At 40.9% G+C, this 25,707-nt stretch overlaps 1 protein-coding gene across 1 annotated transcript in view; it reads left to right on the plus strand.

The window, feature by feature from the left end:
* Positions 1-25,707, plus strand: part of GMDS (GDP-mannose 4,6-dehydratase) — a 430,502-nt gene that overhangs the window by 349,127 nt on the left and 55,668 nt on the right. Inside the window, exon 9 of the mRNA XM_076330453.1 lies at positions 7,740-7,836. Coding sequence (XP_076186568.1) covers positions 7,740-7,836 — 97 coding nt within the window. The remainder of the gene's footprint in view (positions 1-7,739; positions 7,837-25,707) is intronic.

The raw sequence follows: 25,707 nt of genomic DNA on the forward strand, positions 1-25,707 counted from the left end.
TGGCCTAAGAAGTCTCAGCATATCCCAAGACTGACAAATCAGCATGTATTTTTCAGAAAGCAAATTAAACCCTCGAGAAGACCTAAAGAAAAGAACAACAATTACACAAATAAAAGTGAAAGTACTTTTCTTAATAGCTTCTGTTCTAGAGAGGATATTAAAGACTTACTTTAGATTTAGTTGGTCCTAACACACAACATTCTGTGTCCCTGTTGTTTAATTTTTTGCTCACTTATGTCTCCATATGGTGGACTGCATATCATTCATGTTGGTGATCGCTGCAGTCAGTGTTTGTACTGAATCAATCAGTCACAAGTTTCTCTCTCAGGGAAACTTTACAGCCTGACTCCAAGTGATGAGGTAGAGCAGGTATTTTGTGTGTACAAAGGCATAGTTGCATTTTTTATACTAATCAATAAAAGTAATTTTCAAAAATTGTGTAAGAATCCACATGACATCTAGTGACATGGATTTTTAGGAACCAAAATCGCTTTAGGCTTGGGCTGCTAATCCCCATGGATCTTCTGAAATTTTTCTTCACTGTGAATAAGTAAGTTATTAATTCCTTAAGCCATTTACAGGTGATATATAAATAGCCATACATACAGGGACTGAGGTGACATTTTAGGTGCTAATGATAATTTTGCTGCTGATCATTTTGACAGTGGTGTAATTCTGATCATTTTAGATACAGTCTAGCCAGACAAACCAGACGTTTGTTCCCCCTGCTCCCAGGGTGAGGGTAGTGTCACAACAGACCCACCACTCATCCCGTAGCCATCATTCATCTTTCAAATTGCACTAGATGTAAAATATTTCTCAGGATTTGGAAAGTTTTGTTAAGAACCTCCATAATTTTTCTAGGTGTCAGCCCGGCCTATGCTTTTGCAGCGCACACACGCTCTCTCCTTACCCTTGCTGGCTTCTTGGCCGGCTGGCTGGTAACCTCTCACATTCTTTGAAACCCCCAAGGGCTTTCTACTCCCACCTCCTCCAGTTTGAATATATCTTCTTCAGGGAGTAGCCTGGCAGCAAAATCCTCCCTTTTAGCAATGGGACCCCACTGGTGAGTCCCATTGATCGATTTCTTTACAATTTATGAGGCACCTAAGAACCAGCACACCAGAGTGCAATTGCTAAATGAGCTCCTGCGAGGATGGCTGCTGTCTTCCTATCTCCCTTCCTCAAAGTTTGGTTGAGTTGTTTGGTTGTTTGGGGGTGTTTCACAGGGCTGCAGGTATTACAAAATTTTGCAATCTCAAAAACTCATCTAGGAAATTTCCAGCAGCCCCTTTCCACTGCTGTAAGTGATGGCACAGCTTCCCAGCGTTGCTGTGCAAAGCTCCTTTCAAAATTGATGGAAAGATGGAGTAAGTGGCCAGGAGGGATGCCGTGGCAAGCAGCAGTTGGCAGAGCTCATAGCACATCTGCGAACACAGGGCACGTGTGCAGGGGCTCTCAACCATCCCTACTTTGTGCTTTGGCAGGGAAAGTTGCAAATGTAACAAAGTCTTAGCTGTCACATCTTGATATTGCAGTAGAGAACAGGAAGAAAAGCAATCCTGGCTGGCCCATCAACCAACTAAAAATATTTCTTTTATTTTTTTAGGTTTTTGTCTTCCTAACAATTCAGATTAACTTACACAGCTGAAAATCCAGGACAGCCTAAAATGTCTTTCCAAAAAGATAACATAATACTCTGTCATAGCCAGTCATTAGCACATGTCAGGACTATGTCTTCTAGCCAAAATAAGAGAGAGAGAAACTTTGCTACATTTTTGTAACTAATGAAATGTACAGCTGCAATGAGACTGATTCTCTCTCTGAAATTGACTGTAAAGTGTACACAGGGGTTTATCTACCTTGCGTGGTTTTTTTCTTCTAACATTTCTTTTTCAAGGGAGAAATCTGAAATTATATTTATATAGTCCTCTGAAGCATTCAAATACAGTCCTTTGTACTAACAGGAAAGCCTCAGAGCTACAAATATTTTCCCCCTGTAAGGATTACACTTTTTTTCTTTTACTTTCCCTTCTACTTATTACTAATTAAGTAGTACTTGGGGGAAACACTTCCCGCCTATAATTTGAACTACAGCAGGATAAACGAAACAGGCAAACGCTTGTCTTGACTAATTTTCTGTCATTAATCTTATTAAATTAGAACAGGATTGCAAAGATAGCCTGAAACCACTACAGCACTCAGAGTTCTTTGCAGAGTGCTACAGAGACTGCTGTCTGCAAATGTGGAAAGAAAAAAAAGAAAAGAAAAAAAAAAAGAACAAACTGTTCAAGCAGTGGAAAGATTTATTGTGTTTTTTATTAATATAAAAATACATGCACATTTGTTACAGAAATATTCATTGCTTCCAGGATCAGAATGAATTCAGTAAAAACGAATATTTTACTCTAGTCATTTGGCTCTATGTACAAATTTTGTCTTAACTAACATTCCAGTTGGTCTTATAAAAGATCACCCTAAAAAGGGGAAGTTTGCAGATAAGCTATAAGGTCTAATGAGGTGAACTACTAGCAGAAGTGGAGCAGTGGCCTCTTCAGTGACAGTGAAGGTTGAACTGAGATTGAACTGAGGGAGGAGGGTTTTTCTGGTTGTTTTTTTTTTCTTTTTACCTTAAAATGAAAGGTTGGGTTACAGAAACACATGCGATTTGAAGGATTGCTGTAAGAATGGAAAGCCAGCAATATATTAGTAATGGTGCTGTGGGGATATGGACGAGGAGCCATCAAAAGCCATCATCAAAACAGCTGCTGTTTCCAGGTCTGGCTTTTGCCCACCAAAACTTGCTGGCTGGCCAGTGCTATGTGTTGTATTTAACAGCTCAGGAAAATCAGAAGCTTCCAGATGAGGAGGAAGGGAACAGAATCTCATACAGAAATTGGAGGCATTTTGAAGAGTGATAGTTGAAACAAACCCAGCCAGGTTGGTGAAGAATGCTGGCCTGGGTGAACCCACATGAGCAAGGGTCCTCACTTAGGACTGCACCACTTTTATCACTGTTGTCGCTGTAGACTATATGTTTTAGGGTGGCATTTAACCCACCTCAGCTGCAGAATTAACTCTTCCAGCTGAGCAGGCTTTTATTACTTTCTTATTGATACAAGGTTTTATCTGTAAGCAGACCTAATAACTGTTTCAGAACTCAAATTAAGGTTTGAAGACTGTAACAATTTAATTATCTGATTTCATACATCATAAGAGGTATGAGATTTTCTCCTATAGGAAGACTGGGTGAGAATTGAATGTGGTGTTTCATGGGAAATTCCACATTTTTTTTTCTCCCCCAAATGAAATTAAAATAATGCTCACAAATGCATTTTGGAAAAATATCTGATTTCAGGTCAGCTGGACTGCTTTGTTTCTCTTCTAACCTCCTTTTAAAGAAAGAATAACTTAAAAAGAATTTTTAAAGCCATTCTGAAAATGTCAAAGCATATTTTTTAGATATTATTAATATAACTTTGTTTCAGGTTGACAGTAATGGAACTTACTTGAAACTAAAACTTTTCTTTCCAGAATATTTTTATTTTCACAGAAGCATTAATATTTGAGAAAACATTTTCTTCTCAACATTAACTTTCACAATTTGGAATAAAGGGATAAGAGCCTCAAAAGATTTCCAATGAACTGAAAAAAAAAGAAACCAAATAATAGGGAGCCTAGCATGTATTCTTTTTTAAAGTCTTGTAATGTGGGGAGTCACAATTTAGATTTTTGAAACTTGAGCTTGACAATGCTGGGAATATAATAACAACAATACCATTGTTTTAACTGTGTTCCTTTAGTGAACAAACACTGAAGACCTGATTCATCAGAGCATTTGAAAAAATATGTTAAGTACATCCCTCTATAGTAGCATACTTGTTCTTTAGATTTAAGCACAAGATCGTGGTTAAGCAGTCCCTATATCCTTGATTGCTGTGATGCATCAGAGCTGCTGGCAAGGTTGGTGGTTGAGTTGGTGGCAAAGGAACATATGAAGAGTCATATTTAAAGTTTCCCTACAAAAGATTACTTACAAAAGACATTAATGGTCTGTTATATTGTGTCAGTTTTGCTGTTTATAAAGTGCCAGGACAGAATGAAGTGCTTTGGCTTAATTGTGTGTGTAGCAGCAATCAGGCCACAAATCCGAGACGTCTACACAAATGGTATTGTCTACACAAATCGTATTAGCTGTGGAGGAAGAGCAAAATTTTCCTAAAATTTTATTTTTAATTAATTTATTGTTCATTTTCAAATGTGAAAATATTTTCTATTGGCATATATTTGATTTAAAAGGTGTACATGATAGTTTTATTTTCCCTAAAGAGGCTGAGCGTCTGTAGCTACTAGTGGTTTTGAATATTTTTTAAAATGCTGTCAGTTCTGTTTCTATGTAAAGGTCAAGAAAGGAGATGAAATGCATATACTTGTTCAGTTTACCTGTGCTTTTGTGAAAGATTTCATTTTCAGTTGATTTCTTCACCACCTCAAAAATATATGTACTTTGCCTTATTTGCCTCTCAGTTACAGCCATTTGGACCATTTGGTCCATTGCAGTGCTATTCCCACCCCCCAATTATCCTGGCTCTCCTGCATCCTTCCCTGCCCACCTCACACCCCACCGGCTGGGTACCCCAGCTCTTCGTCCTCAGAAAATCCTCTATAGCTGTGGATGTTTTTATAGTTTGAAGCTTGCTGTCTTACTGAATAGTTGTAGAAAATGAAAAATAATTGGCATCTCCAGAGTTGAAGAGGAAAAGGAGAATTTGTCACCACTGATAATAAGTATTACAACAGTAGTGATCTGCAGATACGGAATTAGCCTTAAATTAAATGCAGTCCATTCCACTGTAAATCCAGAGTGTAAAAGCTCTTGAGGTGAAGAACCTTTTAAACAAGTAAACTTGCACATGCATTTGAAATGTGATTAACTTTGTTTTATGGAAATTTCTGAGGTCAGTGATAGTAGTGGTATCCACCAGAGTTGGCAATGACTATCATCATAAGCAATCCCAAAGCACCCATCTCCAAGTGAGGCACTCGACGTGGAAGCATAGATGCAGAGGGCATCAAACCCACTTTGTTGGAAGCAGATGTGTGGTCTCGTGCATCCTTCTCCAGGTGCAGAGCGTTCTGGCGTATGGCTGATGCTGTCAGCCGTGAGAGCAAACCCATCCTTTGCTTCAGTGAGAGGGTGAAGCTCCCCAGTGTGGTGCAGGCAATGGTCTTGCTGTAGAGGCTCGTTGTCTGCAGGCTGTTGGACCAGCGTTTTGTGAAAAGCCTACACTAGGCCAGCAGGTGCCTGCCTAGAAGCCCTGGGCTTTGACACCAGCTTGGGGTTGGGGGGATCCACTCCCCATCCTCTATAAATTTAGCCCAGCCCTGATTAGCCAAACTTTCTTTAGCCAGGGATCCTTTGCATTTCCCTCAAGTTACACAAGGCTGTTTTCTTGCCTTCTTGGGCGTCAGCCCTAAGGAGCAGAAAGCTGGGTAGTCCTTGTGGCTGGAGCTATCTAAAACCACAACAACATGAGGGTTCCCCGTGCCTCTTCCACCATGCTCGTGCTTCAGGATAGTCTGGCATTATGTTTTCCAGTTAACAATTCTGACTGCACTTTGACTATAAATTAAGGAAGGTTTTGGTGCGTTTTTTTCCTTTCCTTGTGGTTAGAGGAAGAGGGGAGGGCGAGTTGATTAGCAAAATGGATGTCTTGCTCCTGGTGTCAGGCTGGCCCCCGCGCAATCCCTTTTATCAGCAGTATGGTGTCCCCAGCTGCGAGCGCCGGGGTGCCAGGAGTAATTAGAAGTGCAGCTATCAGATGCTACTTTGTTCACAATGAGAAGTACTTTTTTTCCTTGTGAACTTTTCACATTACTGGGCTGAACAAAACGGGTGGAGATTTCTTCTTAAGCTATTTCTATTGTTATATAACTTTGATAGCGACATTAAGTGAGTCTTTACTGGCTGGCCGAGCCTTCTGGAGCCTGTTGGGTGTTAAATGGGGTTCTCTGCTCAGTGACCTCCAACAACAACTGACGTCTCCTGATCTAAGCGCTTCCTGTTGTTTTACTAGTGACGGTTAGTTTTCTATTAAGCTCATTTGAGTCCTGCACATTTTTACCCTCTGCCCTTTAAAGGGAGGGACTAATGTTAGTTTTGGCTTCTGAATGAAAACTTTGCAGTTCAGGCTACAAACAGAGCAACTGCGAAAAAGAAAGAAAGAAAATTTAACTTATAAATAATCTTTAGCATCATGGCATGACTATTAACAGCTGACTTCACTGTTGCTCTTATCTGTTGGAAATTATTTCAGCGTAAAGTGTTCCTAGTATCAAGCATCCTACAGGCTTTGCTAATCATCCAAAAGTCATGAGTTGTGCTTAAAAAATTGTGGGATTTAAAAACTAGTAATAATGCATATTTGGTATTTCCTTCTGCCTTTCGGTGTTTTAACCTTCATGGGTACACAGAGGTCACATTTTCAGACTTTCCTCCTTAGCCCTCAGGGCCAGAAACTCAAAAATGAAGGCTGAGATTGTCAAAGAATTAAATTCTTCTAGGAGCTTCGGGGGGGGGGGGGGGGGGGGGCAGGGGAGCAAGGAGAAATCAAATCTGTGACAAAATCCCAAGAGCTGGCAGTACAATTAGTAAGTGGGAGGCAAGGGGTGCTTTTCTTTCATTGCTGGTGACTGAGGCTAAATAGTCTAAATCACAGTGCTGATTTAAATTACATAATTTTACTTAAACAAAAAAAGTAAAGGATTTCATCACTACACTTTTATGCCAAGCTAGTTCAGAGGCCCACGATATATACTTAGAGGCAAAAAGCAAAGAGAGGATAGAGTTTCAGTCATAACTCTGGATTTTGTACATTCAGTGGGTTAGGTTTGATGCACCAGTGTACGTTCCTACATGTGTCATCTGAAGCATTTGTTCTGAGAGGGAGCATTGTCCTCAGGCTTCCAGGCTGCAGGCTGGCCTCTCCAAAGGCAGAGCTAGTCACCCACCAAACCGTTCCTCTTCTGCTGCTCCCGAAATTTTACACCGGAACAGTTGCTAACAAAATAGTTCACGGCACAACCAGATCACATAAATTACAGCAAATTGCAGGCTGTTCAACACATATGAAACTAATTTGGACAAAGTAGCTGGCTTTCAGCTCACAGGTAGTAAGTACTGTTTACAGTACATGTATGTGAAGTGCCATGTCGAGCTAGGACTGAAAACTCAAGAACTGTTTTTGTTTTGGTTTTCCTAGTTAAGCACAAATTAAATTATGCAGCTTAATGCTATTCAAACAGACCTTCACGTCCATAAAATTAACAGATTAAAGAGTTCCTGAAAGTATTGGCCAAAATACAAGAATTAAAAATATTTTAAGAAAACAACTTTGAACCAATCCACAAATGAAAAACCTCACTGTCATATTTATTTGCAGATACATGAGACATTCTGAAATCAGGACATTTTATTTTCCCCTAGCATTATGTGTTTAATTTGGAAGTCCTGTATTTTAGACCTTCCACTGAATCAAAAACCAAAACAAAGAGACTTCAAAAGCCATTGTTGCTCCATTCAAGTCTAAACTCTGCCTTTGTTCCTATAGCTAATGAGTTTATACTGTCCTGCAGGGAGAATTGACACCAGCCTCAAGTAAATGAAAGCAGGCCAAATGTTGGTAAGATCGGAGCACTAAAGTAATTATGGGTTGATTAAATGTTTATCTTCTTAACAGGTGGGAAGGGAAGAATGAAAATGAAGTAGGACGATGCAAAGAGACTGGCAAGATTCATGTGACAGTCAATCACAAGTACTACAGGCCAACTGAAGTGGTAAGAAAATGCCCTCTCCTAGCTTTGCAAATGAATAATCCAATCACTCAGCCAATAAATTGCTGCATTTGGCCAGCAGTCTGTGAAAACGGCTTAATTGCGCTCCTGCTGCCAGCTTTTAGAGCTCTAAATTAGCCTGCTTGTTGGCCCCCTCACAGCCAGCTACCTGGGAACAAGCAGGCAGGCAGCACTGCCCAGGAGGAGCGGGTTTGCCCTGTCACAGAGACGCTACTCTGCTTTGGTCACCCTCTCTGAATGGGAGAGGGGATGCTTGGGGGGGGTGAAACATCGCCTTAGGGGAGACAAAACAAAGTGTAAAACAACTTGTTCCTTCTGGTCTCGAATGGGTATGTGGTCATCTCTCCTCCAGCTGCAAGAAGGGAAAGCAGAGGAAGGTGGGCAATAATAGGCTTGATTTTTAAAGTACCTCCTTCTGTGTCCTCATGACAGTGTTTCAACTCCATTCAGTGAGTATTCCCTGTTCAGCTTAATCTTTGTAACTGTGGGTACCACAAAATGCCCATTTTAGAAGTGCACGTGTGCTTTGTTTTCTTGGGTGCTTTGCAGGGTCCCGCTCAGTAAACACTCATTTGCAGAACACGTCTTTACTCCCAGGAATGCCTCAGTGAAGTCTGCCAGGAGTGCTGAACCAGCACACGCTGCCGGCAGGACCGAGCCACTAACCCCTGTGCTCAAATCGCGTAATAAGCATGCTGGGAGAGGAAAAAAAAACAACAATATTTCCAAGTCAGGCAGGACGGTGGCAATGCATAGAGATGGTACAGGTCAGACAAGTGATGTGGTACCAAGACCATCTGATAAACTGAGGCCAAGCAGCACATGCAGAACTTCATACTACACTTCCATGGTTTGGGAAGGGAAACTCACATAGGAAATGAAATCCAATATTCAATATACACATCTCTTGTGCCTTCTGGCTAGATGTCTGCAGCATTTTCAAAGTGGGCGTGCCCCACGTTTGGGGACATGCTGCCTTACAGCTCCTCTTCCAACTCTGGAACAAAGGTGAGCAGAGCGAGCAACCAATTCAGCTGTAATTGGTGACTTTCATTTATTCCTCAGGACAGCATGGCCACTGTTACCTGCCTGCATCTAATGACAGCCCTGCTTCATAGAGGCAGGGAATTGAAGGGGTAAAAGATGAGAGACAGCTGCTCCTGCAGAGTAGTAGGTGGAGAGGAAATGAAGGAGCAGAAATGGTATGGACAGTGAAGCAAGAAGGAGGAATTAACAAGGAGACCAAACTGCAGTTCCAGTTTTGGTCTCTAGACACAGGGAACAGTAGCCCCAGTTGTGCGATGTGGGAGTGGGTGTGCCCAGGAGAGGACGTTCTCGTCTCCTGGGGAGGGTGATACCAGCCCTGCCGGCTGCTGACACAGCATCGGCTGTCAGTCCGTCTGTTCAGAAGTACTGGCTTCAGCTGCCTGATTCAAGCAAGGTGTGACGAGAGCACGTTTGTCTTGACACGGATTGCAGGGTGGGAGTGGGGAGCTGCATGTGTGGAAGTGGACATGGGTTCTAAAGTGGAAATTCAGAGGGGAATAGAGACTTTCATGTTATGCAAAAAAGGGCTGGGCCGGTGTATCAGAATCAAACGCTAGGAAGGCATTAAGAGCTGTCCATCATTCTGTGCTTTGGTAAGGTGTCAGGATGATAAGGAGGACACAGAGACAAAAGAACTTGCCAAACAGGAAAAGGACACTTGACCCAACAAGTCTGCGCTTTGTGAGACCCACTTCCTTGCTTTGTCATACCTCTTACTAACAAGTATATATTCACTCCTCAAAATTCACAGGTAGTATGTAGCTATTCTGAAGCCCTCGCTGTAGTTCCACCTTATTCATGTGCTCAGACATTTTCTGCTGAAATAGAGGTGCCCATGGTCTCCTCTCTGTCCTTATTGGTCTCCTTTTGGGAACACAATTTCTGGATTTTAAATTCAGCTCACTATACACTTGTCCATTTTGGGACAGTGCATAAGCACAGGTCCCTCAGGAATGCTCATGCAATTCCTAGTCCATACATGAGTATAGGGATGTATTCAAATGCAGAGTGGAATGCGGCCTTTAAATAGCACTGCATATAAAATCAGTAGACATCTGATGTTTATCTAACTTATCTGGTCTGTCGTAGGCCACCTTCCCTTGGGCTCCATCTCTCTCTTCCACTGCCCTCATCTTGCCTTGCGTTTAACACAGTCCCTACTTGGTTCCTGTGGAACCCAAGAAGGCTGTGAAGCTGCTCAAGCATCATCAAGGTAGAAGCACAAAACAGGATTTCAAGTACCTTTGTCTTAAGGAATATGCAGATGAACTGTGAGCAAACTTCTCTATGAAGAGATGTGACATCCACTTCCTGCAATCAAAGTTTCCTTTTTAGAGCATCTCAGGATGGGTACCCAGAATCACTTTCATTTTTTTTAATTCTGATTTTATTTCCGTTCCTTATAAAGGCAGGCAAACTTCTGTGTGTTTCAGTCAGGGAATCACATCTGTGCAATTCCAAAATGCCAGACCAAAATCCAGTCCATCGCGAGAAAGCCAGGAAAAGCAATGAGAGAACTGAAACGGACTGATGGCACTTGTCCGCTCCTGCCACCCTCACCAAGACTGCTGAAGGCAAGAAAGGCTCGGGCTGACATTTTGGAAGGAGGCTTAGCCAGATCAGTTAACAGGAATTCTGCTGTTGAATCCCGGCTGACACAGAAAATCTGATGCTCAGATTCTCATGTCTTATTTGGAAACATTTCTGTCTGTCTGTCTCTCTAAAATTTAACATGGTATTCTGGAAAGTGAAAATAAATATCATTTAATCTTGTGTACAGTCAGTTCTGACAGTGCCAATACATTCATTTGAAAACACATTTGTTTTCTTCAGTTAGTGATCCCTGGGGTCAAGGCCTCCCATTGAAAAGATTAGCTGTACTGAAGAAGAAACCTTGAAATGTGAGACTGTCTTCTGGTCAAACTAAGTAGATCCTTTGAATGCCTTGACTCTAAATCTCTTCACTCTGCTTTTGACTGCTTTGGGGCCCCCTGATATTTACTGGCCTTGGGAATTGTTCCTGCTAATGCTTCTAATGCCTGTCTCTCTCCTTCCCTCCTTGCATCTTGCCAACTACAAACCTGTCGGTATCATTTCTTTTGGCTTGTATCAAATTCCTATCAGTATCTTTTCTGACCCTTTTTTAATTGTATTTGGAGACTCTAACTTGCTGCAAGGATTGGGGAAAAATGATTACTTCTGCCTTTCTTAAAATCAGCAGTTTTCACAGGAGCTTCATGACAAGTGTGCTTTTTATACTGTACTCGATACACTGAAAGATGCTTTCACGCATTTTGCAGACTTTTAGCACATGGCTAGTAAGGTCATACTTTATACTCATTTGCTGCCCTAGGCATGTAAAGATAAGTTTCCACTACAGTTTACTCACCTGTAAAATGTAGATACTTCAGAAATTATCTCACTAGTCTTTTCTACTTTTGTTACAATCAGAATGTTCATATTGTAGGTAGGCAACTTAGTCTATACTTGGATTTAAATAATCTGTTTGGTATTCACAAAAATAATATTAAAATTATATTTCTTTTAAAAGTTAAAACTGAAAATCAATGAGCCACCTCAGTCAGCTGGAAACAAGCAGCTCTGCAGCACAGGATGTCGGAAGCATCAGGTCTCTCAGCCTCTGAAGTTGGGTAATTTTTAGAGAACTAGGGCCTGTCTTTAATTTTCTTATCTTTCAGCAAGATAATTACTATTAATTTGTATGCAGAAATTTCCCTCCAAGAATTGCACAATTGCTTCTAATCAAATTATGCCCGTTAAGGTGTTTGAGTAAAATCGCCTCTATTCTTTTTGCATGGCAGATATTAAGCTAACAGTTCTGTAGGAGCTTGCTTCATTTCATTGCCCTTTCCTGCAACAATGAAGACTAACTCCAGGTCTCACTGGCCTGGCCTGTCATCACAGAACTTAAGATGGATATATCTCTCAGCTAGGAGTTTATGTTACTTTTTAAAAGGGAAAGAAAAGAAACCCTTCAACCACAGGTAAATCTTGTTTTTTCTCTGAATCTAATGCTCTGCATGTGTTACAGGGAATTCTTCCCCTTCCCTCCCACCCGTTTCTGCAGTTGTCCTACAGCTTGCCTGGGATAGGAACTGCAGGTTGTATTCATGCATCACATTTGTTATGGGCTGGCATGGCTGTAACTCTGAGGATGTACATACATCAATGCAAATTTCCTTCCTTCAAGCAAGCCCTGGAAACTCTGTCACAATGTGATGCTAATATTTAAGTAGTCATCTGGCCTCTTATTATTCTTCTTCAAAGAAAAAAGGGCATGCTAACTTGCTAACTTCTTCCTTTTGTTATATGCCTTAAGCAATTAAGCATTTTTCTCCCAGTCCTTTGTAGCACTGATATAAACAAAACTCCATGTAATGGTTAAGGAGAAAAAGTTCATGGCAGTGTCGAAAGATACTTCATCTTCCTGGAATTATTTCTTTAAAACTGCTCTTTCTAACTCCTAAGAAGTTCTGTATCCCTCCTTACCAGGTTGCTTACTTTTCAAAGGATTGTTTATTGTATCTAAATATCTACAGGTATATATATAAAAAGAAATTTCCCAAGTCTTCTATGTGTTGCTTACACTAAACTTTACATCTTTATTTAACTGCATTTGGCCTCAGTTGCCCTTTTTCCTCCTTGGAATTAAGCAGGACGGCTTTAAATTTCAGTCTTTTCAGATGTTTTTTAAAAATTCAGCTCTATGTTTCCCATGTTTCATAGGATTCCAGTAAAAATTCCTTGGGGCATATCACATTCTCCCAAAGTCAGCTTTCTTAAAGTCAAAAACATTTCTGAAGTCCTCTAAGTGTTCCTGCCCAAAAGAGCATTTGGAGTCTAATGAAACCATGATCACAAACCCCTAAATGCCCCGCACTTCCACTTTAGTTTTCATACAAGCTTCATTTCCTACTCTTAAGTTCAGAGCCACCTGTGACTGTAAACTGTTCAGTTGTCTGCACAAGGAAACACGTGCTTCCCTTCCTCAAGGATCTTTTTGCTCATCAATGTCAATATGTGGCCGGTATTAATACTCACGAAAATGAAATGGGAGCATTCAAGGAAGAACAATCTTCAGATGATTTTCCTGTCTATTTTCCTCACTAGCAGCCAGGTAAAGAAGTTGCAAGTTGTCATAATTCTGACAGTCTTCTCTTATCTGTTTTTTTTTCCCCTCCTTGTTCTGAAAATGTATGTCAACATCTGAAAACTACTGCCTTGGTAAATTATTACCTCTGTTGCCCTTAATTCTCCTCCAAGCTGACTTTGCTGCTGTGTCAGCCAAAACGTTTATATGTTTCCTTACTTCAAACTCAACATTATCTTGGCATTGCTTTGCCACCCTCTTCCTTTTATTTGTCCCTCCTGCTAATAAAACCTGAGGTAGATTTTTGTTTGTTTGTTTCTTTTAGTTAAGGCCTTACGTATCAGGCATTTCAGAGGTATCTCTGAAAACATACATGTCAAATTCAGCCAAGTAAAATAAGGATTAGTAGTAACTTGCCTCTGTATAGCATCTACAAGACACTAAGCACTTAACATATTTTAAATGTTTCTCAACAAGCATGTGAAAAAGGTTTTTAAAAAAATAGTATCACTGTGTTTCTGCTTCTGAAACACATGTATGGCAGAGCAGACAGGCTACGCTACTTGAGTGAGATCATGAGGCGGTGGCAAAGTTAGGAGGAGAGCCTGATGGCGTTGTGCTCTGCTGCCATTCCTAGTGGACACAACCGTCCCTCCACAGGCAGCTTTCTACTTTTTTATCTCACCCTGATTTTGTTGATCTTAGTTGTTCCTTAGGAACAAGATAAGGAAGATCATTTTTGCTATCAGGTTTTCCTCTCAATATGTCACCAAACCTGAGAAGCTTCAGCAGGCTCGTGCCCAGTCTTGCTCACTGTCTTGTTTAATCCTCTTAACAGACTCTTAGCAGGAGCCCTAGCTTACCTCCTTTCTTGTGGGAGCAGATACCTAATATGTGCTCCTCCAACACTCCCACACACATTTCTGACTTTTTGCTTCATAACTAGCTCATTACATCAGTATTAGACAGGCGCATCCAGTAAAGGAATCCCTCTGGACACCACTGTTTGCAGTCCTCATATGCTGTGCTTTACTCGGTTGCTTCACTTTGCATCATCCCGCTCCTCCTCTGCTGTGCCTCCAACAAAATATTTCTCTGGCGACTTCTACAGCTGGCTCTGTTCCCCTTCTTCACCACCTCTTTCCCTGCTGTCATTCCTGAGGTTTTGAAACCAGCCATGTGTCATCTGTGACCTTCACATCTTCACTGATCTTCCTGAGAACATCAGCCTGTCTCTCCGAGTCTGCTTTCCGATCCCCTAATACCACAACTATCTGACAAGACTAGCCAGAGGAAGAGGGAGTCCTTACCTCCTGGGGTCTAAGCTGTAGTGCTTTTGCACCTTGGGTGTTGCACCATATGTTCATTTACAAGATCAGTAGTTTTTATTCAGAAATGTTCAGACTAGCTGAAGAAATCTCTGACTGACTTTGGGCAACGCAATTTTCCACTCTGGGTGGGTAAAGAGATTGCAACCCCATTGGAAAGCTAGTGTGTAAAGATAAAGCTGTCATCCAAGCAGAAGGGTTGGTGGTTTTAATTCATTGCTCATTTTTCTAAATGCTGTTGACACATAGCAATTAGTGGCAATCTTGGATGTGACAGATCCAGGCTCAACTCCTGAAAACAGATTTTTAAATTAAACTTAGGTGACTGGAGGATTAGGGCTGAGGGAGAGGTGAATGAGAATAGAAGGCTGTTTACCTCCTTAATTAGGCCCTGATTCAGCCAAGCATCCAAGCAAGTGCTTCACTTCAAGGGCATGAATAGTTAATAGGGACAGTTTCCATACTCGGAGCTAAGAGTGTGCTTACGTGCACTGCTGCATCTTAATACGAAGCAAAGCAATTCATCTGTGATGGGAACTGAGGTGGCGAGCCCAAACGTTTGTGGGAACTCAGGAGGTGCCAGCTGATTATTCTTGAGCACAGTACTCGGGAGCGGAGATGCTGAAATAGCTCAAGACAGTTTCTTTAGCCAGGTTCTCTTAGGGTGGCTTTACAGGCCAGAAGGGATTAGACCAAGTTCATGCAGTTTGCAGTTTTAATCAACTGCTCCTGCAGTGACGTTTCCTGCCCATAATTCTTCTCTGCCTTCCTGGCAGTGGGGGGTCTTACCGCCACCTCTTCACTTATTCATGTTTATTCATGCACAGAAAGTCTCTCTTTATCTTACCTCTTATCCCCTTGCCTCCCCCTTCTCTTGGCCTGCCATTTGGCCTCCTCCTCCCTCTTGTTATCTCTGTCTGTTGTCTCATCCTCATTTGGACCATCCCTTGTTTTCTTATCACTGCCTGTCCTATGCCTGTCCCATACAAACACTCCCTGTGCTCCAGCAGATGTGGTGGGAAATGCAAAGCCTCTGAAGGGAAGTCACGGGGGTGGGAGAAAGCCTGGAGCAGGCAAAAGCCATGACAGAAGTCCAGGCTCAGGCAGCACCAAAGACACATTTGTCACAACTGCCAAGTATTCCCTCCTGCCAGCGGTCTCCACCACCTACAGCCTATTCCCCATTTCCTACACGAGATCAGACATTCAAAAGAGCTGAACTGTGGTTCAGACCACATTTTGGAGTGCCCAGCGAGACTGGAGTACTGGCAGAGTGGCTCAGCACAAAACTGCTCCCATCAGGGCTTTCTAAAGACCATGGTGTCAGAGGTGGTTGAGGTCACTTACAGACCTGATTGCTGGTTCGCATTCAGAAGTGGGAGCATGTCTGAAGATCTGTCTCCCTTTCAGAAGCTGTTTATTTTATTTTACAATGGGATTTTAAAAGTCAAGCAATACGTTAACAATGCTGTTCACATTTTGACTGTTTCCCACCGCGTTGTAACCTTTTCTTTTAAGTGTGCTGTGCCAACTCAACTCTTGCAATGGTTTTAGAATGGCAGCACAGAAACGTAAATGACATGATTTATCTGAAAATAAAAATGGCTTTTGAATACAGAGGATATGAGACAGAGGTGAGGTTTCCTTCAGCAAATCTGGAATTAAGGGCTAGACTCCTGTCTAATTTCTCCAGCCTTCGCAAGAGCTTGCCTGCCTTCAGCTGTTTGTATTTTATTTTATGGGTGAGTGGGCGCACAAAGGAAGATGACAGCCACAGAGTATTCGTGTGTTTCATCTGAGAAGCCGTGAGATGGTTTTAGTGTTGTTAAAAGCAGCTTCTGCTGAGTTTGGGTCAGCAGATGCCTTGACATCAGCCTTTCCAGCATGAAGTCTTCCAGTCAGCGGTTTGCTGGGGGCATAGCTGTCTCGAGCCTGGGTATGCCATGGCACCTAATATTTTTCCCGCTTGAAAGATGGTACTTCAAGCCACTGATTCTCAAAATCCTATGCCACCTCCTGCAAAATATCTATCAGTGTTACTTCGGTGCTGCTGAAGACGTTATCAGAGTGAGTGCAGTTGTCCCTCTGAGGGACACCCCAGGGCAGTGTGAAAGGGCCATATGGACCAGGTTAGGAGAAATGTGTAAAGAGGTAGCCGGTTCTGAGGAAGCAGGAGGGTTTGGGGGTTTGTCTCCAAAAGCTTCCATTTCATGTTTTTCAAGTGTTTCACAGTCCAAAAATGACAGTAGGTTTCTTTCACTTTCTTCTTTTATTTCTTTAGTTATTTGAAGTTTATTCACCTAGAAAATGTGAAATGGTTTAACTTTACCTATGGAAAAAAAAGTCAAAAAGTATTCTGCTCAAAAAAAAAAAAAAGACTACAAAATTGGCTTTTAGTTTTTCTAAGGAAAGCCTAATTTTGGGGGTGGGAGGGTACTTTTCTGGGGTAGTCAGGCTTTCTTTTAGATTGATCCTAGAGGTCTTCTGCCTCCCCCAAAAAATCCACAAGAAGATTTTGTTCAGACTGGTATCTCTGTCCTTCACCATTTACAATTTCTTTCAAAGGGGCAAATGGTTGAAGGGAAGTGGAGGTTTGGAAGTGGTTGTTTAAAAAATAAATAAACCTTCACCTTTCCCCTCTATCACCTTTAGAGTCATCATTTGTAAATTAACAACTTCATGATGGAGGCATGAAGAGGTGGGACCTTTGTTATTGTTGCTACCCTGTGATGATGATGTTGATGAGTGCTTAACCACCTTCCATATCTTCATGTCTCATCTTTGTAGTCCACTAAAAACCTGTAGCAATGATTCTGACCTTATGAGAACTTAAAAACATCCTACATTGTTAATTATGTTTTAGTATCCTTAATACTTCCCTAGTGTTCAAGGAGAGCTTGTATGGTTGAGTTGCAGGGGAAATTGAGCCTTGTAGATCTAAACAACTTTTAAAAGGTTTTTTTGTTGCTGAATAAAACCCTAGAAAATTATTTCTGTAGCATAAACATCTACAGTACTTGTCATGAACCAGGAAATGGATCTTCATGCCCATCTTGGATGCTCCCCAAATTGTCTGATGTCCCAGCTGGATGGGTGAAAGAGGAGACTAATTATCTGCAGGGCAGGGGAGACTTAAACATTAAAGAGCTTTATGCCTAGGATCAGCTGGAATTTTTGCTCATTCCTCACACATAGTGTCTGAGCTCACCAAAGCAGACAATATGAAAAATATTAACAGGATTCAAGAAGACATTAGTAATAGATTAAGAGTGCATGCCTCCCTTGCAAGACTTTTTTTTCTTGATTTTTTTTTTTCTTTCAGCCAGAAAATTCTAAAGGTGAGTAGGTGAAGTCAATTTTAATAATTCACAGACAATAATACATCTATTTCTCACTTGACAGAGCTAGTGTTTAAACTATTAGCATTGTCTGGCATAGCATAAAACAGGATCAGTCACTCATCCCTTTGAAACGTCTAACTTGACCTCATTTAAATTTCTTCCTTCCAGCTTTGCCAGTACATTTTAATAGTCTTGGTAGAGCTCTCAGCTGACTTGTGACTTCAGACTTTATCTACCGGGTTGTGGTTAGGAATGGACTATGACAGCACCATTCCTCATCAGCTTTTTCTGTATGCAATGACACAGAAACCTCAGTGCTAGATAGCCATTGAAATTCAAAACAGACCACTTGACTGCTGAACAGAAATGAGTTTTTAAATCAGATTTTCTTTTTGGAACACTGTTCTGTAATTTTTGAAAACACTCTTTCTTTTTTTTTCCTTCCTCCAGATTGCAGAACTGGTACTACTTTGCAGTCGTGCTTTGTATTGAATAGCTGTAAGGGGAAAGGTGGATTAATAATAAAGAAAACAAAAAAATGTGTTTTAAAATAGGACGCCTGCCTGTTTTTTTACAGTAATCTGTGACAAGTTCATGTTTATAATTCACTACATCTGTTACCGAGTTAGTGCTTTGCAGACCTTAGTTTTACAAATTTCCAGATTGGGTGACTAGGGGTTGAATTGCTTTTGTTTTTATTTTTTCTTCTGTTTGACCCATAAAATACTACGCTTCCACCTTCTGATTTAGAAAGCAAAAACATATATTAAAGCTTCTTTACAATAACAAAGACTTCTGACTAAGGCAGTTGGCTCCCACTATAGTTTTCCCTTAGATAACAGTTGTAAATTTCCAAACCTCTAATCTTTGGCAGCATTTCCCTCTTGATCCTAGTTTCTGTTTCCATGTGTTGGGGGAGATTAAAAAGTGGGTTATGAAGGTGAAATTGGAAACAGAGGAAATGTGAGGGTTTAGGAAGAGCTCAGGTGAGTGATAGGGCCAAGTTTGCTCTGTGCACTGTTTTCATAGCTATGAAACAAAGCCTACTGGGGCCTCTTCTTAAACTGCAGTGTCACCACTGATCACATGTTGTGACATTCGCTCCTCACTCTAAACAATTCTTCTGTAGTGCTAATCCTATAAGGTTACCACAGTCTTTTATCCTGCACATAGTTGCCTGAAAGGGCTTGCAGATGAGTATCCAAGGTAGTATTTAGGTGTTTTTCCTGACCTTTCTTTCTCTGTCTCCTCCCCAAGGTGCTTATTGGTATTATCTCTGTATTTCACATATTTGTTAGATGCCTTCTGGATGGCTCCTAGGCTTAAAATAAAGACCAAAATTAATCTTGACTGATGAAGTGAATCCCAAAAGAGTCAGACAGCTCAGGCACTGTAAACAAAAAGTTGGCATGATCAGAATCTGACTAGCCCTAAAGGTAAGCCACCCACCTCTATAATAATTCAATAGCTGTGTGGCATAATGAATGCAAGGGGAAGGTGGACAAGGGAGTAAAAACAGAAACGCAGGAAGGCGCTTTATTCACAACAGTAGAGAGTCACAACAGTGAAGACTTATGTGCGCTTGAAGAACAGCCAAAGGGAGTTCATGATGGATAGCAGGCAGTTTGTATGCTGGAAAGCTCACAAGAAGTATTCTTATTTTTGCCTTCTAGTATTAGCAACCACAATTAGTTCTACTTTGGCTTAACTGCTGGATGGAGTTTAAAAAAAAAAGACATTATTGACTTAATTAAGTTCTTAAATATGGCTTTGTGAAGGATTTCCTACTCCAGACTAATGCCTGGAACAATTATCTTTGATACCCTTGATAGCATAGCTTGCTATGACTGAGAATACCCCGGATGCAAACATCTGCATCCAGCAGCTACTTCAGCTAGTGACTGGAGTCACTAGCAGTTGGAGTCACTGTTGCTTTTGGCTGGGACTGCCAAGGATTGTCCCATTTATGGTGGTAAGAGGAAAGGGTCTGCTAAAGGGATATGTACAGTGGTCAGAGGAATGTAATCAATAACTCATTTTCCACACACCAGTGAATGCCAGTGATTGCTAGAGACAGAAAGAGCTAAATGCATTAGATGTGAATGCATCCTTGGTTTGTATATCAACTTTCCCCTTGTTACCGACTACTTTTTTTTCTGTAAAGCCTGAAGAAGTTGGGTTGTCCCTCAGGTCTTCCAGTGTCTTTTTTAACTACTGAGAACTCAGCTTGACACTGTTTGCAGTTGTCAATGAGCAAAACTTCACAAGACATAGTATATCGAGAATGCCCTCAAACACTGGGTGTGAAGGCTTTCTCAGGGATCCTGTGTAACCTGTCAAAGACAGTCCAGGAGATTGGCACACTCCAGCAGATGTATCACACCTGTGTCTCTCTTCCAAAAGCCGTTAATAGATTGTTGAGGCAGAGGAAGGAACTTTTTATCAAGTTCCTCTACAGGAAAATGTTCATTTTGGATCAGGATTCAAAGTGAATGAATACCCAGTTAGACTTTTTTGAGTTTCCCTTTCATTCATTGCTATCAACTGGCCAAATTTTGACCTTCTTATGATAAGTACCGTCTACACATTTACAGTGTTCTCTGTAGAGATGCACTTTGAAGAAAGGCATTCTGTTCATACAAATTATTTTAACACGGGCTTTAGATGTTAGAGGGATTCCTGGATAAGGAAAAGGAGGGTTAGACTTTTCTGTAAGGATACCGATTTAAACTGTAATGCAAATGGGAAGAGATGACTTGACAATGCACTGGTGGAGGTAAACAGACTCATTTCTGTGGAAAGGGTGTTGACAAGCAGTGATTTTTGGGAAGCCTCCAGACAGAGTCCAGACGTTGACTTTAGGGATTTAGGTAATATAAAAATTATTATTAAAAAAAAAAAAACCCAACATTTACATCAGCTGTGCTGGCAGTTTTTTCTTTTTTTCTTTTTTCACGTACTTTTGTTCTATTAAACATTTCCAGAAACACTTGTACAGTTAAGCCTAGCACTGTGAAAAGGACTAATAGCCTTTTTTGATAGACTCTTCCTGTGTTACTTTTGTGTCAAATTGAGTACGTTTCAGCTGCAAGTTTAAGCTTCTTCAAAAAAAAAGAATACATAGGGCCTTGAGCCTGATAGACCTCATGTGGACCTAAACTAAAATGATCGCATCGAATATCATGTTGGTAAGTGGCCTTGCATACTCACATGGCCTTAGGCATAGATATAGAGATGGCTCCCTCCAAAACTGAGTTCCAGGCATGCTGACAAAATCATTTGCTCATGTCCCAGATATTGTTTTGCTTTGGTTTGTTCTCATCCCCCAAATTAATTTTTATTTTGCCTAATAAGGTGATGCTTTGGGGAAGGGGAGCTTACAAGCGTCTGTTTTGTTGCTTCTTTTTTGCCCCCTCTACAAAGCATCCCATTGGTTGCTGCTGCAAAGAAAGCAAACAGATTCCTCTTTTTGTACCCTCAGGTCCCTCCTGAAAACTCTTTTGTCACCCTCAAAAATCACTATACTAACGATGTGCTATGACTTCTTGTGCATCCTGATGACCCCTGTTGTTGTTTGTTGTTGTCTCCTCGCGCTGCCCTGTATCTATCTATTTGTGCTCCATTTCAGGTACTGAGGGCATACGCATGCAACTTGACCTAATGAGTTAGGTTGAGTAAAGGAAACAATCTAGTCACAAGAGTGTGAAATGCTTCAGTGCAGCAGGAGCAGGGTAAATTAGCTCACATAAAACCCTGTGTTTGTCACGGTAGCAGTATGGCTTCATGTTGTTAGCTAGTTCAGTAATGTGCAGCATGGCCTCAGATTATGAACATTTTGTGCAGGAAAATTTCTTTTGGTCCTGGTTTGCAGCACAGCTAGAGCCGGAAGATCCTTGATGATGGCAGAGGATTTTAGACACAAACTGTAATCATCACTATTAAATCTTTGCTAAGATTTTAGAGAAACATATGTGGGAACCTATTTATTACATCTGTTAAGATTGTGACCCATAAATGCAGACTTTCACCTGCATGAAAAAGCTGAAGCAAGCATACCAAACCTAGTTCACTGGCTGGGTAACAAAACAGCTTTTCAGTGCCCTGAGACCCAAGGAGCTCATCCTTTTACTGGAAATTCCTTGGATACCATCTTTAAATGTTTTACAGTATTTTTATTAGTACTTTCCACTCTTTGGTGGATCAATGGAAGCCTGTTCTGAAATTTTAGGCCCTTCTTTCTTTGCATTGGAGTTTCAAATTAATGGTCTGCAACTGTAAACTCACGTATTTGTACTGACACATTTTTTAAATATAAAGCTCTCGTGTGCCTGCAGTTAACGAAAGATCCAAAGAAAATGAGAATATCTGGCATATAGCCGTGGTCTCCACTATCAGGTCATTAGCCAATTTTACAAATTTAATCTTCATGCAGAAAAAAATGTTATGACATAGTGGCTTGTTGGCTATATCATACAAATGTTATACTGGTAACTGTTACTATAAATTTCAAACCAGTGCACATTTTCAGCAGTTGCAAGGTATCTTCACAAACATTCCTGGTGGCATACTTTAAAAATATGTATTTTATATTCAAAATGACTAAAACATTGTTGGAGGTAAATGTGGTTTCATCTAGTCCTTGTATGGATTGTATGGCACCTGTCTTTTTCTTCTTTCAAAAAGATGCAGTTAGTATCTAATAGATCCAAGTAGACCTATCCTGTAGTTTTTCTACTAAAAATAGAAAATGCAGGGGTAGGGATCAGATGGTTTAATGTCACTGATTTGCTGTGTCCCCTTGCGTGAGTTATATATACTTTCTGATGCTAAAGGCTCAGCAAGTTTTGTGTAGAGAGTTTGGGAACTCATTTTCATTTACACTATTACCTTCTTATACTTCTTCTACATTAAAATGGGCTTTACAGGGGAATTTTACTATTATTAAACTACTTGAGTGAAGGCTTAGGTATCAGCTTAATTCTGCTGCTGGCATATGTTATGTGGAGAGTGTACAGTATTTTTGCAGGGCTGAGGCTTGTCTCCGGTCGTGTTTCTTCTCATCACGTGCTTGTGCACAGGGTGACTATACCTCTCTATTGAGATACGTTGTCTTCATACTTTATTATTCTCCCTAGCCTTCCACTTAAATCTCTGTACTGCGATCATCTAATCACCCATCTTCCTATATCATCATTAGTCATTCTAGTATTTTCCTTCCTCTTTCCCCACAATTGTCTGTTACCACTCAGTTCTGCCTTTTCAAATGTATTTAGACATTGCATTTTTACTCAGTTACATCTCTTCAAAGCTAAAATACTTCTGTGTTACTTAATGCTTTTTTTTTTCCAAAAGAAATATGAGACTCTTGCCCCAGAACACAAATTCCCCACTCCCATTACTCCCCAGCGCCTACTGCTGCTCTCTGCTTTTGCTGCCCAGCTAGCTGAACATGCAAGTGTCTTCTTGATCTTTCTGCAGAAACAGAACTTTAGGTTTTATTCTAGGAGATGCCTTTTAAAAAGATCCCCAAGAATCCCAAGTTGTGCTTACCCAGAACAAAAGCATAAAAGCACATGCCTAGAAGTACTCTACAGGCAAAAAAAGGGGAGAGTCTCCAACTTTTTGATCTTTTTTTTCCCAGATATTGGTAAGTGAAACAGAACTTGATTTGATGTTCATTCTTGATGAGATGCATGTGCCGTGCACATACATGTGCTTTCTTTCTCTTTCTTCTCTGTTTAAATCCCATTTAAACAGTGCTTGGTGACTGCTGGGAGTTGTAATCCATGTGCAACTCTGTCATGAGGCAAACACCAGCTGGAGGGATGGCTCTACAGAGCGGTCTGCAGCCAGTTGAGTTGCTGAGGAGTCATAGAAGAGGTAAAAAGGGGTTCACGAGAACTCAGCCAGTGCCTTTTGGAAAGTGTTTCTTACACTCTCTTAAGAGCTACAAAGTCTGTATCTTGTATAGTTTCTTATGCTTAGCCAGGGACAAGATTACAAAACAGAAAATGGCAGAACTTCACAGCCAAATTGGTACTTTCTCAGATTTGTTTGACAAGGTATTTCACACAGCTTCAGAGTAGACTGAAAGCACCTATAAAAATCTGCTGTTTACTACATAGAAAGAAAAACAAAATCTTTTGCTTTTATTGAAGGAAACTTCTTTTCCCCTGCCAGAATCACCAACAATGTGAATATTTCTACTTGGTTCTCCACTTCTGATACATGTTTCCATTACCCATCTCTAAAGTCCCTGTCTGGGTGTATTTGCAGAAGGTTATCTGAAGAAGCACAGATGTTTGGAAGTTTACCATTCTTTTAATTAAATAACGTGTTAGGGTATATTTATAGCTTTGCTGATTCAGAGCCATAGGTTAACAGCTCCTGTACTCCAATACTATTGAGTAATTGCCCAGAACACTATCCTAACACTTCTGTAAAACAAAGCGCTAGGGACTGTTAGTGCAGAAAACTGTAGAATTTTATAAGGGAATTTTAATAGGGAGCACTATTAAAAATAAATACCTCTGTTTATGGGTATTGGCTAATGAGTAGAACGCTAAAAAAGATGCTAAACAGCGACAGCTTCAGCAATAGAAAAGATAAACAAGAACAGATAATTGTGAGTGGTGAATATATCATAGTTGTTATTACTGATTTTTCCTGCCTGGTTTCCTTGGTGTTATGCTCAAAAATAACAAAGTACTTGGTGTTGTAGCAGAGCAGATCTAGGGAATGTTTGATGATGGTATGAGTTATAACCTGGCTGCAAGGATATTTGGACTTCGGCATCTTCGAATTAAGTACATCCCATTATTTACCCTTCCTGCTTGTAATCTTTTGCCAAGGCAGCTTGCTAAAAGGTTAGTGAAATGAGAACCTTGGGAACTATTGTTAGCGGAGAATGAGAAGGTAGCCTTACAAATGGTGTACGTCCTCCTAGGAAAACATGTTGAATTGACATGGTTGTAAGTTGTGGGCTGTGAAACAGATCTCTTAACACTTGACATACGCTACAAATGGAGCCATCGGTTCTTGAGGTGAAATTGATTTTAATGTACTATAGTGCTGGCACCTGTCATAGACCACCTTGCAGTGTACAGAGGCCAAAGAGGTAAAGTATGGAAACGATTACAGTCAGGTGGAGGCTGAAATCCTGGCCACAGCCTTCAGTGGAGCCCAGGTTTCATTTGCATGGTGTATTTTCAGAAAAGGGATCCCACTGCCTGGAGAGTGAATGCTCTCAACAAAATGCTTTATGCCCCTCAGTGAGGGTTTTCAGTGAGGTAACTGCAAGGGGAGGGAATGGGAATCCCACCCCACCTCTGGGCAGAAAGAAAGGGAATTGCAGTTACAACGTCTTTTGTTAAGGTAATTTGAAGAACTGCTCACACACACACACACACTGTCCTGTCCTGTGGGTTTGTAAACCTTTGCCTCTTTCCCTCTGCTTTTTTCTGATGAAATGCTGCAATTAGAAGGCTTATGAGTATCACTGTACAGCTGCTCTGAAGTGTTGGTTTAAAGAACGAGTTTATAAAGCTTTCCCCTTCTGTGTGACTGCAAGAGTGCTATAGCTCCATTGCCATTCAGATGCTTTCACTTACTTGCTGTGACCAATTGAAAGTCAGCTTTGAAGCAAAAAAGCGAGTGATACCATGCTTAATTCACTCCCAAATTCAGTCCCACATTAATAGCTGATAGTAATTATCCTAATATTAGAGTACAGACTTAGAGGGACACTGGACCTCAGAGCTGCAGACAGATCCCTGGGATCTTGAGTCCTGCTTCGGGGTGGAATTTGTGAGCGAGGCATCCCTTCCAGAGTTACTCACAGAGGAAGGAAGGGGTGGCTGGTGTCTTGGCCCTTAGGGTTGAAATGCTTGCCAGCAAAGCTGGAGCACTATGAAAAGGTCTGCAGTTCATCAGGGCTGTGGTATAGATACTCCCCCACAGCCAGGATCAGTGGAAAGACAGAGACACTGAGTGAAGGCTTACTTTAGCTGTAAATTTTCATCCTTTG

This window comes from Aptenodytes patagonicus, chromosome 2, assembly GCF_965638725.1.
Source record: "Aptenodytes patagonicus chromosome 2, bAptPat1.pri.cur, whole genome shotgun sequence".
NCBI classification, from domain to species: domain Eukaryota; kingdom Metazoa; phylum Chordata; class Aves; order Sphenisciformes; family Spheniscidae; genus Aptenodytes; species Aptenodytes patagonicus.